The following is a 14514-nucleotide window of genomic DNA, read 5'->3' as shown; positions in this document are numbered from 1 at the left end:
AGCCAATAGACACTGTATTTGTAATACCAGGAAAGGTCTTCAGGCAGTAGCCCTGCTCTCAGCGCCTCATTTCCACTCCTTCAGTACTGCTGATCTAGCTCACCCTGAGGGCAGTTGGTGTCCCTGGACCAGGCAACTGATCTATGTTTTAAAATGATTCTTTACACTCTATACTTTCCTTCTTTGCTATTTTTAGAGGAGTATGAGGAGGAATGATGGACTGCTCAGGATGACACAAAAAAAGTTGTGAAATTAAGTTCTCGGGTAATCTCTCTCCTAACAGGAATAATCTATTTGCAATTTAAAGTTACCACAGAAATGTGATTTCTTTTGAACAACACAAGTAACCTCAGTCTGTAGCTGAATACAGGCTCATTGTTAAGATACAGCTATTATCTGAATTGTTTTCTCAACAATGTTGTGGTTGAAATGAGTTTTCCATTGCATTTAATCTAGAAAAATGAAGATGTTTACATAACTTTAATTTTTCCCATTCTGTGCACTGAGATAGCACAGAAAATAAACTGTATCCAGGCTTTTGTATACAGTACACCAAAGTAAAATGTACTGCTAGCCCTGCAACTCTGTACCCAGCCACAGCTAGCTGTGCCCACTACCTCCCTCAGCTTGCAGTATGACTTTAAACTAAGCAAATACAGCAGTGTGACACCATACAGTATCAGGTTGTGCTGTCTGTGGCTATACAAACTGTGTTTGTGTGAATATTAAGGCCCAGTGATTCAGTACTAAGGTGTATATATAAACATCATTCTTTATTTGGTCTGTGATGCATGCCTTAGTCAGGCAACTGTAAATAAAGGGTTTTTTCTAACTATTTCCAGGCTGACAACCTGAAAGGGCAGGCTGGGACCATGGGCTCACCTGGGCTGTGCTCTTATGTTCTTGAGAGGTGAATTCTGTATCTTCAGGAGCTGCCTTCCTTTTCTATAGGCCCTGCCTTCAGATGATGGAAATGAGTCTGTTTCTATCGAAATCCACTCCTTGCTGGATGAGGGTACATTATAAGCTTCAAAGTAGGGGAATTCCTCTAATCTCGAAGTGTAGACTTAAACTGAGGAGGAGAGAGCTTGGAGGCATTTTGTTTAATTGATAAATGACCGTGTCAAGCTAACTATTTGAATTAACTGTTCTCCTGCCTTGGAAGTTTAACCTGTTTCCTTTACCAAGCAGTAAACCACAAGAGTACAAGTAACATCCCATTTAACTTCTAGCTATTTGTATTTAGGTCTCTGCTAAGGTAGTGTTATTATGCCTTGAGAAATAACCAGCTGGATAGAGCTGCCACTTCCCAAGGAGTTTCTGCTGGCTCCCACAGGTGTTCTTGTTGGGAGACAAAATAGATCAAGACTTCAGATCTTCCCTTTCAATGCATGAATGTGTAGCTCTTTATTATAGGGGACTAAATCACTGTGAATATCATATGCCTACTTCACAAGTTTCAGGAATTTGGTACTCGGTTGCCTGTTTGCCACAAAGTAGCCTGTCAGGAAATTAAAAGTGCCCTAAAAGTAGGAGAAATCTTAACCTGGTAGTCCCAGATTCACTTAAAAGGGGGAAAGGGAAGAGACCATACGATTATTTGTAACACGGGGAAGCTCATCCTCCTAATCAACACGTTTCCTTGCAGCTCAGGATGAAGTTAAATGTTAGCTTGGTAGAGCTCAAGCTACATGCATGGCAATCCAGGAAATGAACAGTAAATGCTCACCTTCCTTGCAAGAAAATGATAAAAAGCATTTCTCTCCCAAGGAATCGCTACACAGTAGGATCAATTTGTTCGTAAAGCGTCGGGATGGTGTGACCTTTGTATAAACACGGGAAAATGGCTTCGCGTTACATCAATATTGATGTTTCTGAAGCATCCCCTCTCATCAGATGATTTGTAAGCGGCTCCCTCAACGCTTCCTGATTCCGAGACGAGCTGCTAGATTAATCTGTACTTTGCCGTGGGTGCTGTCTGATGCGGCCAAACCGGCCACCCCCGCGGGCGGGCCCCCCGGCCGCCGTTCCCGGCTGCGCCCCGCTCCCAGGGCGCGCAGAGGAGCCGCCGGGCCCATCCCCGGCAGGTGCTGCGCACAGCCCAGCGTGAGAAACTTTCTTTCTCTGGGTGTTTCCCAGGGGGCTGCGCCGGGGGAGAGGCAACCACCAGCAAAACCCCGCAGGAGATGGAAGACGGAGTCGCCCGCTTCTTCCAGGCAGCGCGCGGCTCCCGAGTTTGGGGACAAAGCGGTGCGGGCCCGCAAAACGTGGCGGGCTCCGGGTGCGCGGCGGGCAGCCCCCAACCCGAGGTGGGGCACCCTGCTCGCCGTCCGCCGGGCCGGGGGAATCCGCGCACCCGCACCGCCCCCGGGACCGCCCGCTCGGGGCGCCCCACCTGCGGCCGGGCCGCCGGCCCCCGCCGCCTCCGACCCGCCTCGGGGCCGGTGCGCGGCGGGGAGGGAAGCGGCGGGGGGCGGTTGTTTAACCCTTTCGCCGCCGGGCGGCTCCGGAAACGGCCGAGGCGGCGGCGGCCCCGTGAGGCGCGGCGCTGTGTCCTGTGCCCGGGCGGGGAGGGGTGGCGCGGGGTGGGGGCGAGCGCGGGGCGGGGGGGCCGCCGGAGCCGCTCCCTCCTCGCCCAGCCCGGCCCGGCAGAGGCGGTGGCGGCGGGAGGAGGAGGAGGAGGGCGCAGAGCGCAGACATGGCGGCCAACATGTACCGAGTGGGAGGTATGTGGGGACGCGGCAGCACCCGCCCGGCGCCGGGGGGCCCGGCAGCGGGGACGGGGCCTGGTCCGGGGGCCCCGCCGAGCCGCGGGCTGTGCGCGCCGCGCCGCGGTGAAGAGGGGCTCGCCGGCCCCCTCCGCCTGCCGTGGCCCCGAGCGTGGCGGCCAGGCCCGGGCGGGCGGCGGGTCCCGGCAAAAGGGACGCCGGGCCCTCCGCGGGGCGGAGGACGCAGGTTCCTCCCCACCAGCCCTGTGCGCGGGGAAGGGGGGAGCGGCGCCGCCGGCTTGCCACCCGCTCACCGCGGCGCGGGCATGGCCTCCCTTCGCGCCTCGCCTCCTTCCCCGCTGAGCGGCCGCGCGGCCGGCCTCGGCCCCGCCACCCGCCGGACCAGCGCGCCGCGGCAGGGCCGCCCGCCCCCGGCCCAGGGGCCTCCCTCGGCCCGGCCCGGCCCTGCGGCCTGGCGGGCCCGGGGGGCGCCCGGTGGTGCTTCCCTCCGTGCCGTCCCCCGAACCCCGTTCCCTCCCTTCAGCCGCGGAGTGTCCCCACGCCTGCTTTCAGCTCCCGGTGATCAGTAAGAAATCCGACTGTGTAACCGGGAGATTCCTGTCAGCTTTCCTGCTTGCCGGCGTGACCCCCCTGCGAGTGCGCCTGGCACTGGGCGAAGGGGGGGGGGCACTTGGGCGGTAAAAAACACGGCAAAGGTGCCTCTTCCCACCCCCAGCCTGACGAAACGGACACTGATAACTTTCCACTGCCCTCCCTTAGGGAGTGAACGTGGCCGTGTGCCAAGTGCTGGGGCTCAGGTGCACCGCTCAAGTTAGGTTTTCGGTACTTGGTGCTCCAAGATGGCTTATTTTCTCATGCTCTCTCGGCAGCCGAGGTGAGAGGGAACATGCAAGGGGTGATAGTTCGAATCTCTTTCTGCCTCTTGTTTTGAGATACGCTGATACATCCGCAAATCGTCCATCTGCATAGTCCATTAGGGCATTTAGGTTGTAATCCCATCAGCCTTTACTCACGAAAGTAATCCTCTGAGCAGCGCAGTTGAAATCTGGGTAGGGTTTTCTTCTTGGGTCATCCATTCCTAATTTTGTCGTTGTAACCTTAATAAGAAAATGTGAACAATATCCAGAGATCATACTCTTCCTTCAGAGCTAAATGATCAACCCGAGTGTCTGTTTCACTGTAATGCAGTGTCAAAACATTGCAGAAGAGTTTTATACATCATTATGGTCCCCCCATTCAGTTTTTTAAAATGAAGTTCACAAGGTGCGTGGTGTGGAAGACATATCAAATGTAAAGTGTGTTTTAACATTAGATGACAACAAGTTTTGAGAAAACTATGGAAGGAAATGTGCTGCATGTCAACTCTTTATGTTACACGGGAGCAACTTTCATATGCTCTATGAAAATATTTTTATATTAATGATGCTGTAAAAGATTTTGTCCTGAAGAACCTCACGAACTTCATGAGTATTACTGCTTAGTATAGTTTGCATGTTACTGAACAGAGGTAACAATAAAAGCAAGTATCAGAAAATGTGCATTACTCATTTGGATGATTGTGCTACCACAGCACCTGATAATAATCGTGAGGTAGCATATTTTACAGAAATGTTTATCTATCTACACAAATAGAAACTCACTAAAGCACTCCATTCTTAAATCTTCCCTAATCGATTGTGAGAAACTGCTGCTTTTATATCAAGATTTATAAAGTGTGTGTATTACTGAATTACATGTAAGTTTCAACACAAGGCATTTAACTTAATTTCAGCATGGTTGTTAAAGCACGTGTAGTCCAGTTGTAACCAGATTTTAGGAACAAATGCTGTTAAATCTCAGTATAGAAATACTTTACTGTTTTAACATTTACTAAGAAATCTCAGCTTTTTAACAGCTTCTAGGTTTAGAAGAAAATTTTTGCATTAATAATGATATGCTTTTACATATTATTTTTTGGTATTTCAGTATCTTTCCTTTTTTCATTGCAGATTATGTTTATTTTGAAAATTCTTCCAGCAATCCATATCTCATTAGGAGAATTGAAGAACTTAACAAGGTACACGAGTATCTGAGATTCTTGCTTAACCTTTGACAACAGCCAGTGCACTTTTCAAAAACTGAAAATTATTTCTATTCCATAAGACTTCTGTTGTGGTAGAATTTTCTGAGGTTTTTTACCTTCTTGAGATTTGCTGTGTATTTTGTGTATGTTTCAGTTACTGAGATACTACTATGTGATATCCTGTAATTCTGCCCTGTTACCTAAGGAAATATTCCTGGTGAACAGGACTACTTTGCTGTAAAAAAATTTCCAAATGAATCCTATGAATGCTTGAGGAAAAGAATTAATTTGGGTCTGTGTATAATGACACTGAATCCATCTGGAATGATAGTGATCATGCAATGTGTCAGCTCTTTCCACATACATCCAAAAGCAAGTATCAGACTTTGTAGTGATCAAGTAGAAGAATATGTGACTTCTGTGGCTGTTAATTGCTCTGCTTATTGGCAGCTGCAAATAAAGGACTGGTTTTTGAATAGAAACAGAGACTGTATTCTACTTCTTTAACCTGAGTGTATTTTTATAAAGAATGGAAGTTTTTGAGAGTTTTGTTTTGGAGAAAGCATGATTATTTTTCTTTGGTTTTGTACTATTAGGAATGATGTGGGATTTTTTTGTGTGTGTCATAGTTTTACTATTTAATCAAGCAGTATTAAAGCTTACTGATACATTATGTCAAAAGTTAATGATCAAAGTGCTTATCGTTATGTAAATAATGATAAAGATTCTTTTTCCTGTGGTTGGAAAGTAAGTTCAAAAATTGTGACCTGCAAACAGTTTTCTTCTTATTGATGGAACATAACACTATTCCATAGCAGACATCAACCACATCACCAGTTAGTACTGTCCAACACAACATCCACTGAACTTGTGCATGACAAATCATTTTGGACTTTTATTGGAGGAGAATATCTTTTATTTACAGTAATTGAACTGATTCCAATCATGTTCTGAATGTAATACTTATTATCTTTAAACTGCATTGCTATAATTTAATCTTGCTCATGGATGGTATTGATTTTTTTTTAAGAGTGTTTCGAGGATATAGTCCAGATATCTTAATTATGAGTTATGTGCGTTCATGTGTTAAAGGCATTAAGCAAACATGGAGATGTTACGTAAATATGTAACAAAATGCTTTAGTTATCATTTTACCAGAGACAAGATGCTTTCTTTTTTTTTTTGTAACAAACCTAATTAAAACGTGATACTTTTCAGTGCCACAACTTGACTTTTAAATAAGCAGCTCAAGGTAATGAACTAATTTTGTACTTCTCATAACAAGAAAGAGCATACAGTTCTTCAAATGTTAGTAGATTCTTCACAGTTACCAGGCTAAAGAGCATGATCCTGTAATGAGTCATGAAAGCAGCTGTGAACTAAATAGCTCTCTTATCTTACGAGCCACAGTGAGTTTTCAAATAAACAATGTTATATTAAATATGATTCTGAAAAATTTGTACTTTGAAGTACAGATTTCTGTCTAAAGCTGCATTGCAAAGAAATATTCACAAGCTTCTAATATTTACTAAGGATTCTTACATTAACATGATACTGGCATTACATCTCTAAACAGCGGAGTAATATATTCATTCTTAGGACTAAATAATTATAGTCAATACCATTGTTTGATCTGAAATTGATATTGGCCTGTATCAGGTTTTTACCTATTTGAGTAATTTTGTTGACTTCAGCCTGACTGATCGTGTGAGAACTACTAATACAAGCAGAGGGCATTTAATTTGTATTATTTAGCTGAGGAAGGATACATTCTGACTTGATTTATTTTTCTTTTGTAGACTGCCAATGGAAACGTGGAAGCAAAAGTGGTGTGTTTTTATAGGCGAAGAGATATTTCCAACAGCCTTATAATGCTTGCAGATAAGCATGCTAGTAAGTAGATTGTATAGGGCATTTTTTCTTTCTGTTACAGCCCGTTAAGTTTCTGCAGCTACTTAAAATTGCATTTCTTTGGCATGTGGAATATATATATATTTATACGAGGCGTTAATTAATACCCAGTTAGATGCTTAGCATTATCTGATACTGGCCCTGCTCCTAGTAGTTGCTTCCGGGACTTAAGCTGTGTTGAAGTGATACAAAGTCTCCATTTGAAAAAAAAGAATATGTTTTTTCATCTGGAAGATACAGCTATATTTCTTATTTATGTCTAAAGTAAATCTTGAGTGTAAGTTGATTTAAGCTGAAGAGTGTTTGTGAGGATTTGATTTGACTTCGAGTTAGACATAAACGGGTATTGCTTACTGTAAAGAATGAAGTATATCATTGGAGACTGAAAATCACTGGAGGTTGTAAAGTAACTGTTATGTGCATTTATGATAAATGTAGGTATTAATCAGTAAAATAGCAGCAAGCATCATCTCACTGCTTTTTCAGAAAAGCAACAAGTGGTAATAGGGAAAAAAATCCCATTTTCATCATGAAAGTAACTTTTTTTTGGTAGCTGCCATTTGGCCTGTAACTGAAAAATGGTATTTTTCTATAACTTTAAAAATATAATTCTGTAAACAAAAACAACCTGAGAAACTGAGATGTTTGAGAAAACAGTTATTTGCAAAATATTGTGCTCATGTTTGTAAATAACTGAAGTGTTGAACATGTCAACATCCAGTTAATTTCTTGCCATATACTGTTAAACAACATTTTGATTATAAATGATACTTGAGTTTTCAAAACTAATACGTGAATAAGTGATGTAGGGATTATAATAGTATCTTTTCTGATTTATTGGGATGAACCTCTTTAAAGACATTACCTAATGCCATATTTTGTGTGTAGATATATGATGGAGTAATTAGGCACTTAAAATACCTTACAGTTTGTTTAATGTCAAATTCTGATTACTTTGCTCATACAAGTACCATTAGTGAAGAGAAGCAGCCAGCCTTTGGCTTTTGTTTTACTCTCTCATTGGTCCTGGAGAAGTGAAGGTGATTTGAATATGTAGTGTGAAGTACTAGCTTGGTTTTTGAAGAAGAAACATCTTGCTCATGTTATAAGGGAATGATTTATTGAAATGTTTTTCTAATATAGTTGAGTACGTTTTATAATTATTGGTGACCAATTTTATGGTAGTCTGCCCCCACAATCTTTATAGTCTTTTGAGTTCTTCCATATGAAATGTATAGACACACAGAACTCTTAGTGAGCTTCAGTAAGCTTTCCAGCACTTTTTTTTTTTTTTTTTTCTTTTCTAATGGAGGGGGCAGGGAAGGATGGAAAGGATAACAGTTTTACTGGAAATACATTTTTTTTTTTTCCCATTTTATTTTTAAAACATGAATCTTGTAAATTTTTTTGGTTGGCTTATTTTTTAGAAAAGGGTGTGTTAGTTCTGTGGGCATCATTCAATCTGGAAAATGGAATAAGATTTTTCTGTTTCCTTTGTGAGTTTTAGATTGCCAGTTTGTCAGCACTTTGAAATAAAGGACTTGTTGACGGTCTGTTGCTCTTCCACTATAGCATACTAGGGGTTTGTTGGTGTTAACAGAAGTATCATGGAATCTTCTATCACATTTTCTCTATTGAGATTTCTTGCTGTTTTCTAGTGAGAAAATAGAAATGTAATTCCTAGCTGATTCAACAAGCATCTTTAGAATGCCTCTGTTTCACAGGTCGTAAGTCTTCTAACCCAGTGTTTTTATGGATTAGGTTTGGATGTTTTTTCTGTACATAATGTTTTCTTTCTGACCAATCTGTGGAATCTGTATAGTGAAGTTACCTTATGAGATATATGTTACAGGGGACAGCATGTAGTGAAGGATTGCTTGCTTGGATCTTCATACAGCTCATACAGCAGATGTAGTTAAATGTCAAATCAATTTCAATATTTTGATTCTGCAATACCACAGTGGTCTGTTTAAAAAAATGATGTATGTAAACAAAATATTTGTATATTTATGAATTGAATGTTTTGGGAATGTTTTATACAGCTAAACATGTTGGTGCTTCAGCACTTCTACCTGCTTTGTTATAAAATAAATACTAAAAGACACGAGTTTCTTACAGAACGGAAATTCCAGTTCAGTCACTGGTTACTCCAGTGTACATGCCTAGAGAAGTCTTTTAAGTATAAGATCTGCTTGATCTTTTCTAATGACATTTTGCATTGCTAGCATTTAAAAAAATATATATATATATTTCTGATGGAGAAAACTGTCCTGAGTAATACACTTTTGAAGATTTTGGCAGGTGGGGTTAGGGTTGGGTTTTTTTTTGGTGACATTTCAATTTCTGAAGATTGCATTTTGTGATGTAGGTATGGTCTCATTTAATAAGAGAAGAAAATAGCTTCATGAGAAAATATTTTTGAACTTTAAAGAATGCATTTTCAGTAACTTGAAAAAGTTTCAAAACAGTTTTAAAGAATGGGAAAAATGGAATGAAGTAGTTGTGTGACAGTCACTGATAAAGAGTCAATATACTATTTATTGGGGGTTTTTGTGTTTGTTTTTTACATTGTCTTCAAAAAAGTTTCAGGACATAAAAAGAAACAGAGGGAGGAGAAACGGGTTTTCCTTAGGCTGTTCTAAAATACGGGTACAGATGAGCTCCCTTGATTTCAAAGCATCTGACATTAATCTGTGAGGAAATTGCATTTCCTCCATCTTTTTCTCTGGTGTTTCTGGTGGAAGTTAATTAATGAGCATTTTTATTTGTCTACCAGCATCATGTATGATGTCAGTCTAGATCTGGGAATAGTTCTATAAGATGAGTGCAGCCACTGAAATCCAGGGATTTGGAATGTTTTATGGGCCCTTGAAGACATTGCGTTTTCCTGGCTTGACTTCTGTTACTATAAAAAAGAGTTTATGGTGAAGTCAACTTGAAAGCCAAAACAAAATATGGGCTGAGATCATCTCCTTGACACTGCGCAGCCTCTTGAACTGAGTAGGGGAGTTCTGTTGGAGTGTTAACACCTGCTAGGTTTTAGGTTGTAGCTGTTACCATAGGGTCATTGCGAGGGGGTCATTCCTCTCTTCCTGCAGCAGAGCAAGTCTTGCTTTATGGAGAAAAGAAGGAAAAAAGATGAATAGAAGACAGCAGGCAGTACAAGAGCTATTGCAACAGATGACTGAAGTACATAAGCAAATGAACTTGGAAAGAAGGGACAAACCCACTCAGCTTATTAAAATGGGTGAAACAAACATAAAGGGGTGGCATAGAGATGTTTTCTAACCAAATGGTGTGATTGAATGTGCAATTGCCAACTGTAGCTGGATCTATAAAATTTAGATGATCCTTTAGATAAAGTGGAGTTGATGTAAATTTGGAGGGCAAAGTTTTAATAGCTGGAGAGGGGGGGACTATATTAGCTCTGTATTAGCACTGGCTTTGGGTTAGGTTTATGCACTATTACTTTCTTGAAGCTGAGTAGGGTGGTTTGAGTACACGATGCCTTTTTTTACGGTTCTTCACATTTTAAATTCTTTATCTGTTCATGTGCTACCATGTAATACTGTGTCTGAAGTCATTCTGTTATTGCAACTCCTCAAACAGCTTTTGCCTGGTCGACCGCCTGGGGAGGCCTTTGTCTTTGGATTTGTTAAGAGAGCTTTCTTTAGGTGTGCTGAGCTCCTGACTGAATGCCCAGAATTTTTCTGGGCCTGTGATAAACTCATGCACTATGTATTCTTTCTCATTAGCAAAAATTGACAGAAAAAAATGGGAGGCATATTGGTTTCAGTGACTAAGAGATCAGAGTTAAAACACATTTTTCTAGATTACAGAAGCTGTTGTCAAAATCTCCTTTCTTGAATCTCAGTTGCACTGTAGAGATCACTTAATGGCTTTACTTCTCATAGTTGCACTTTTTTTAGGGCTTTCTTAGCCTTTGGCTCTTGAACACATGTTTTGTATCACACTGCTTTGCAAAATGGTGTTTCTACTACAGAAATTTTGTACATGATAGATTTCTAGGAAAAAAGGAAGAGTCCTGCTAGTGATCTAGTGATTACTGTTGAACAGCTGGAGTCTGTACTTAGTTCTGACTCTGGTATGACACTGATGTATTGTAATCAGAAGCAAATCAAGTATTCTCTCTTGTACTTTAGTTTCTTTATCTGTAAAGTAATGCTCTTATTAGAAGTTGTTAAGGTTGGTGAAAAATATTTAATATACCAATACATTTGTATAGCTCCGATTAAAAGATCTCAAAGCGCCTTAAAAATAAAATTTATTTTGTGTATTAGTATCAAGAATGTTCCAACAGTGCTGGAAATGGTTTGATCTTACAGAGCAGTTTTGCTCCTGTTGAATTCTTTTATGTAAAGATGCTTTGTATTTGTGAAAAAAATAACAATTCGTTTGCATATTGTCAATCTGCGTTATTATAATAATTGCCAACCACTCCAGATGCATCCAAGAAAATGAAGCTGTTAATATTTCATCTGATTTTGGGGATTTCAGTAGAGCAGCAGATTAGTAGGTAGTGTAGAAGGTGTCAAGAAGATGAACTTAACTTGAATAATAGTGTTTAATATATTTAATAGTAATGCAGATTACTCATGAATATTCCCAAAGATATACAAAACTGAAATGTAAATTCCTTTCGTGTGTCGTCAGGTTTTTTTAATATATGGTTGCTGTTGCATAGTGGTATTCTTAATACTCAGTTCCAGGAAAAACGTGTGATTTTTTTTCCTGCCCTCTTCAACAATTGAAGAAACACAACTCAGCTTCATTTTTCAGTATTTTTCTCAAGTGTACCTAGAACTAAAACAGGAATGGGGCAATTGACATATTCATTTGGTAAGAAAAAAATTATGTGTGTGTGTGTAGACCCTGGGGGTTCAGTAAGGAACTCCAGAGTAAAATGCCTAAAATGCTTTGTGTTGTTTGATGTTCTTTTCTCTTAGTCACATATTTGACTCAGTGTAATTCAGAACATTTATAATTTAGTATTACTGGGTTATTTTTGCCAAATCAGATGATAACACAGCCAAAAACTCGGTGGTTGGGTTTTGGTTTTTTTTTGTCATGATTCTTTTTCATCACAGTAGTTCACTAAAAAGCTGTTTTTCAGAAAGGATATAATGTGTCTTTAATCACAATCCCTCTTCTGAAAAATAAGATGTGAGACTTTTCTTGTTACTTAATTCAAATCATATAATGTCTTAGCATAAAAAGTATATTTTGACTGGAAATTCTATTTGAGACCTTAAATTTCCCTTTTTTTGGTCCCGTTAGTTCCTTTGAATACCTGTTGTTTCCACAACCTATGTCTGGTTAAAAGCACCTTTGATCAAATGAATGTGAGACACAAATGTTAATTCTTCCATTGCATATGATCCATTTTTTCCACCTTCATAATTTCAAATGTTGAAATAATTCATGTTTGTTTTTTGTTTTGGTTTGGTTTTTTTATTATGTTGAATGCTTATGTTGTTGTACCCTACATACAACTTTCAGGGAATGAATTAAGACAGCTTATTCACTTTACTGGTAGGCTAGTAGAGATTAACATCTATCTTACAGGATAGGATTCTCTGAGGCATAGAGAGTTCTTAGTTACTCCATCAAACAAATTGAAGATTAAAGAGCTGCCTGTTTAGCAGGTGGTCCTTTGAATGAAAAGAAGATGATTGTATTGCATTGGTCTTGATACAAATAAAACAGAAACAAAACCTTTTGGGTCTTATTTATGGTCACGTGGGTGCAAAATAAAAGAAGTCTTTAGAGCTCAAGAGTTCAGTTGATTTGCATGTCTTACAGTAGTGTGTAAGTGGCTCTTCCATGGAATTCAGTGTTTCTGTTAGGTTACAGTTTGTTTTTTAATTGCACTTGGTGAGAAGGCCTCTTTATTGCTTGCTGTTAAGAAAACAGATCTGTTGATCCTACCCCGTGATGAAGGATACCATTTTTCTGGATGTTAGATAGGAGGGAAAGGAGCTAAGGAATGGAAAGGCAGAGCTGCGAATCAAAAATAGGAGAATGTCTTGCAGCATTTATAAGGAAGGAGGAGGCTTGGCTGCTAGATATGCCCGAGGAGTGGGTGAGCAGACTTGTGTAACTGGTTCAGTGAGATACTACTGTCTTAATGTCAGGACTTCTGTAAATATAAACTAGTGTTTGTTTTCAACTTAGTGCCCCTGGCTCTGTCATCTGGGTCCACCCCACCGCCCATGCCTCCCCAGTGAGTACCCAAGAATTAGGAAAAAATTATTTTTGACTTCACATATTTGCCCTCTTTGAGGAAAAGACAAGTCTTTCAGAAGTCTGTGTCTGTGAGCAAGCAATCAGAAAGCTCTTGGGTTTGCTTTGAAGATGGGGTGGTGAACAGACAAAAACAAATATAGTAGGACAGGAAAGTTTAGGAGAATGAGTTCCAATAACCTTTTTGCTCAAGACTGAAATTTTACATGTTATACATATTTGCAGTCAACTAATAGAGACATGGAAACTAAGCACTAGCAAATTCAAGTATGTTATGTTGCTTCTGGGGATCTTGAAGTCTGTGATGTGGGTGAGACACACCCTAGGAGGACCATTTAAGGATGATACAGATAAATTCTTTAATCAGTGGCAGAGTTGCTTTTATGCTAAGGTATTTTTATATTAGTGTAACTATCACTTTCACTGAAAATGATCTTGAGGAATAGTTGGGGTTTTTTGTGAGGAAGACATGACTTTTTTGATCTCCTGAGACAAGGGAACATGAAGTTTTCCTTCATTTACCCAAGAGAATTCCTTCACCTGTAATTTTTTTGGAGAGGGGGTAAAAATTCAGAACTTGCTGAAATAGAGCAAGCCTCGTCCAAAATTACATCCTTGTCGCCAAGGAGAAACTTGTTTCAAGGCTCCCAATTATCCTTTTCAAGGGTGCTTTGGGTAGTCTCATAATTTATGTTTTGTTCATTTGGGTTTTGTGCAAGAACTTCATACTTGTGATTTTTTTTTTTTCCCCTCAAAGGTAAAAGCAATAAAGAGGCAGTAATGAGGAGCTTTTTGCTTCTGACAATATCAGAATCATCTTTTTTGTGAATGACATTTTAGAATTAGTAGTTAACAGTAGCGTATATTGTCTCATTAACAAGTTTACTGTCAGCTCTAAGTATCTTGTGGAATTATTAACTGCTGTGGTGGTTCAGACTCTTTCTTTGGTGCAGAATGTTCTGTTAGATGGTGAATGTTAATGATCTTCTCTTAATGGATTTCCATCTAAGTTCATCATTTTAGTAGCTCTTAGCTCGGATGAAAAACTTGCATAAATACATTTTTTTTCATCTGAGTATATCTGATCTTTATTTGGGTATGCAGGACTTTGCACATATAAAAATACTGTCCACTCTGTGCAGTTGGTATAACTGCATTTGAATTTTTGCATGAACTAGCAAACTAGCTAGTAACTGCCAGCTTCATCTTTTGATCACTTAAGAATAGATTTATAACTTTGGGCAATCATACCTAGATTTTTTTATTTTGTGAACACATAATTTAAAAAGATTGAACATATTTCTGCCAATCTCTGTGAGTATAAAACCAAACTAAACCCAAAATCTGTATTAATTCTGGGAGTTTTCTGTGGAGAGTGGAAAGCTGCAAAGTTATGCTTAAAACTATTTAATAGATATCTGAAATTCAGCTTTTATTTTTATTACTTAATTACTGAAATTATTTATTTAGTGTGTTTCCTCAGTAGGGAGGGACTCAATAGGGTAGAAAAGGTGGCACTTTTTTAAGCTCTACTCACAAAATAAATTC

The 14514-nt window shown here is 40.0% G+C and overlaps 1 protein-coding gene across 2 annotated transcripts in view; it reads left to right on the top strand.

Moving 5' to 3' along the window:
- The first annotated feature begins 2618 nt into the window (after positions 1-2618).
- The window catches only part of MTA3 (metastasis associated 1 family member 3), a 141243-nt gene continuing 129347 nt past the window's right edge, over positions 2619-14514 (top strand). For both annotated transcript variants that reach the window (XM_074897110.1, XM_074897111.1), the window contains exons 1-3: positions 2619-2726; positions 4718-4785; positions 6591-6684. In XM_074897110.1, coding sequence (XP_074753211.1) covers positions 2699-2726; positions 4718-4785; positions 6591-6684 — 190 coding nt within the window. In that variant the 5' untranslated portion in view covers positions 2619-2698. The remainder of the gene's footprint in view (positions 2727-4717; positions 4786-6590; positions 6685-14514) is intronic.

Source organism: Athene noctua, chromosome 1, assembly GCF_965140245.1.
Source record: "Athene noctua chromosome 1, bAthNoc1.hap1.1, whole genome shotgun sequence".
NCBI lineage: Eukaryota > Metazoa > Chordata > Aves > Strigiformes > Strigidae > Athene > Athene noctua.
The sequence above is the reverse complement of the archived record's forward strand: the minus strand, read 5'-3'. Positions and strand labels throughout refer to the sequence as shown.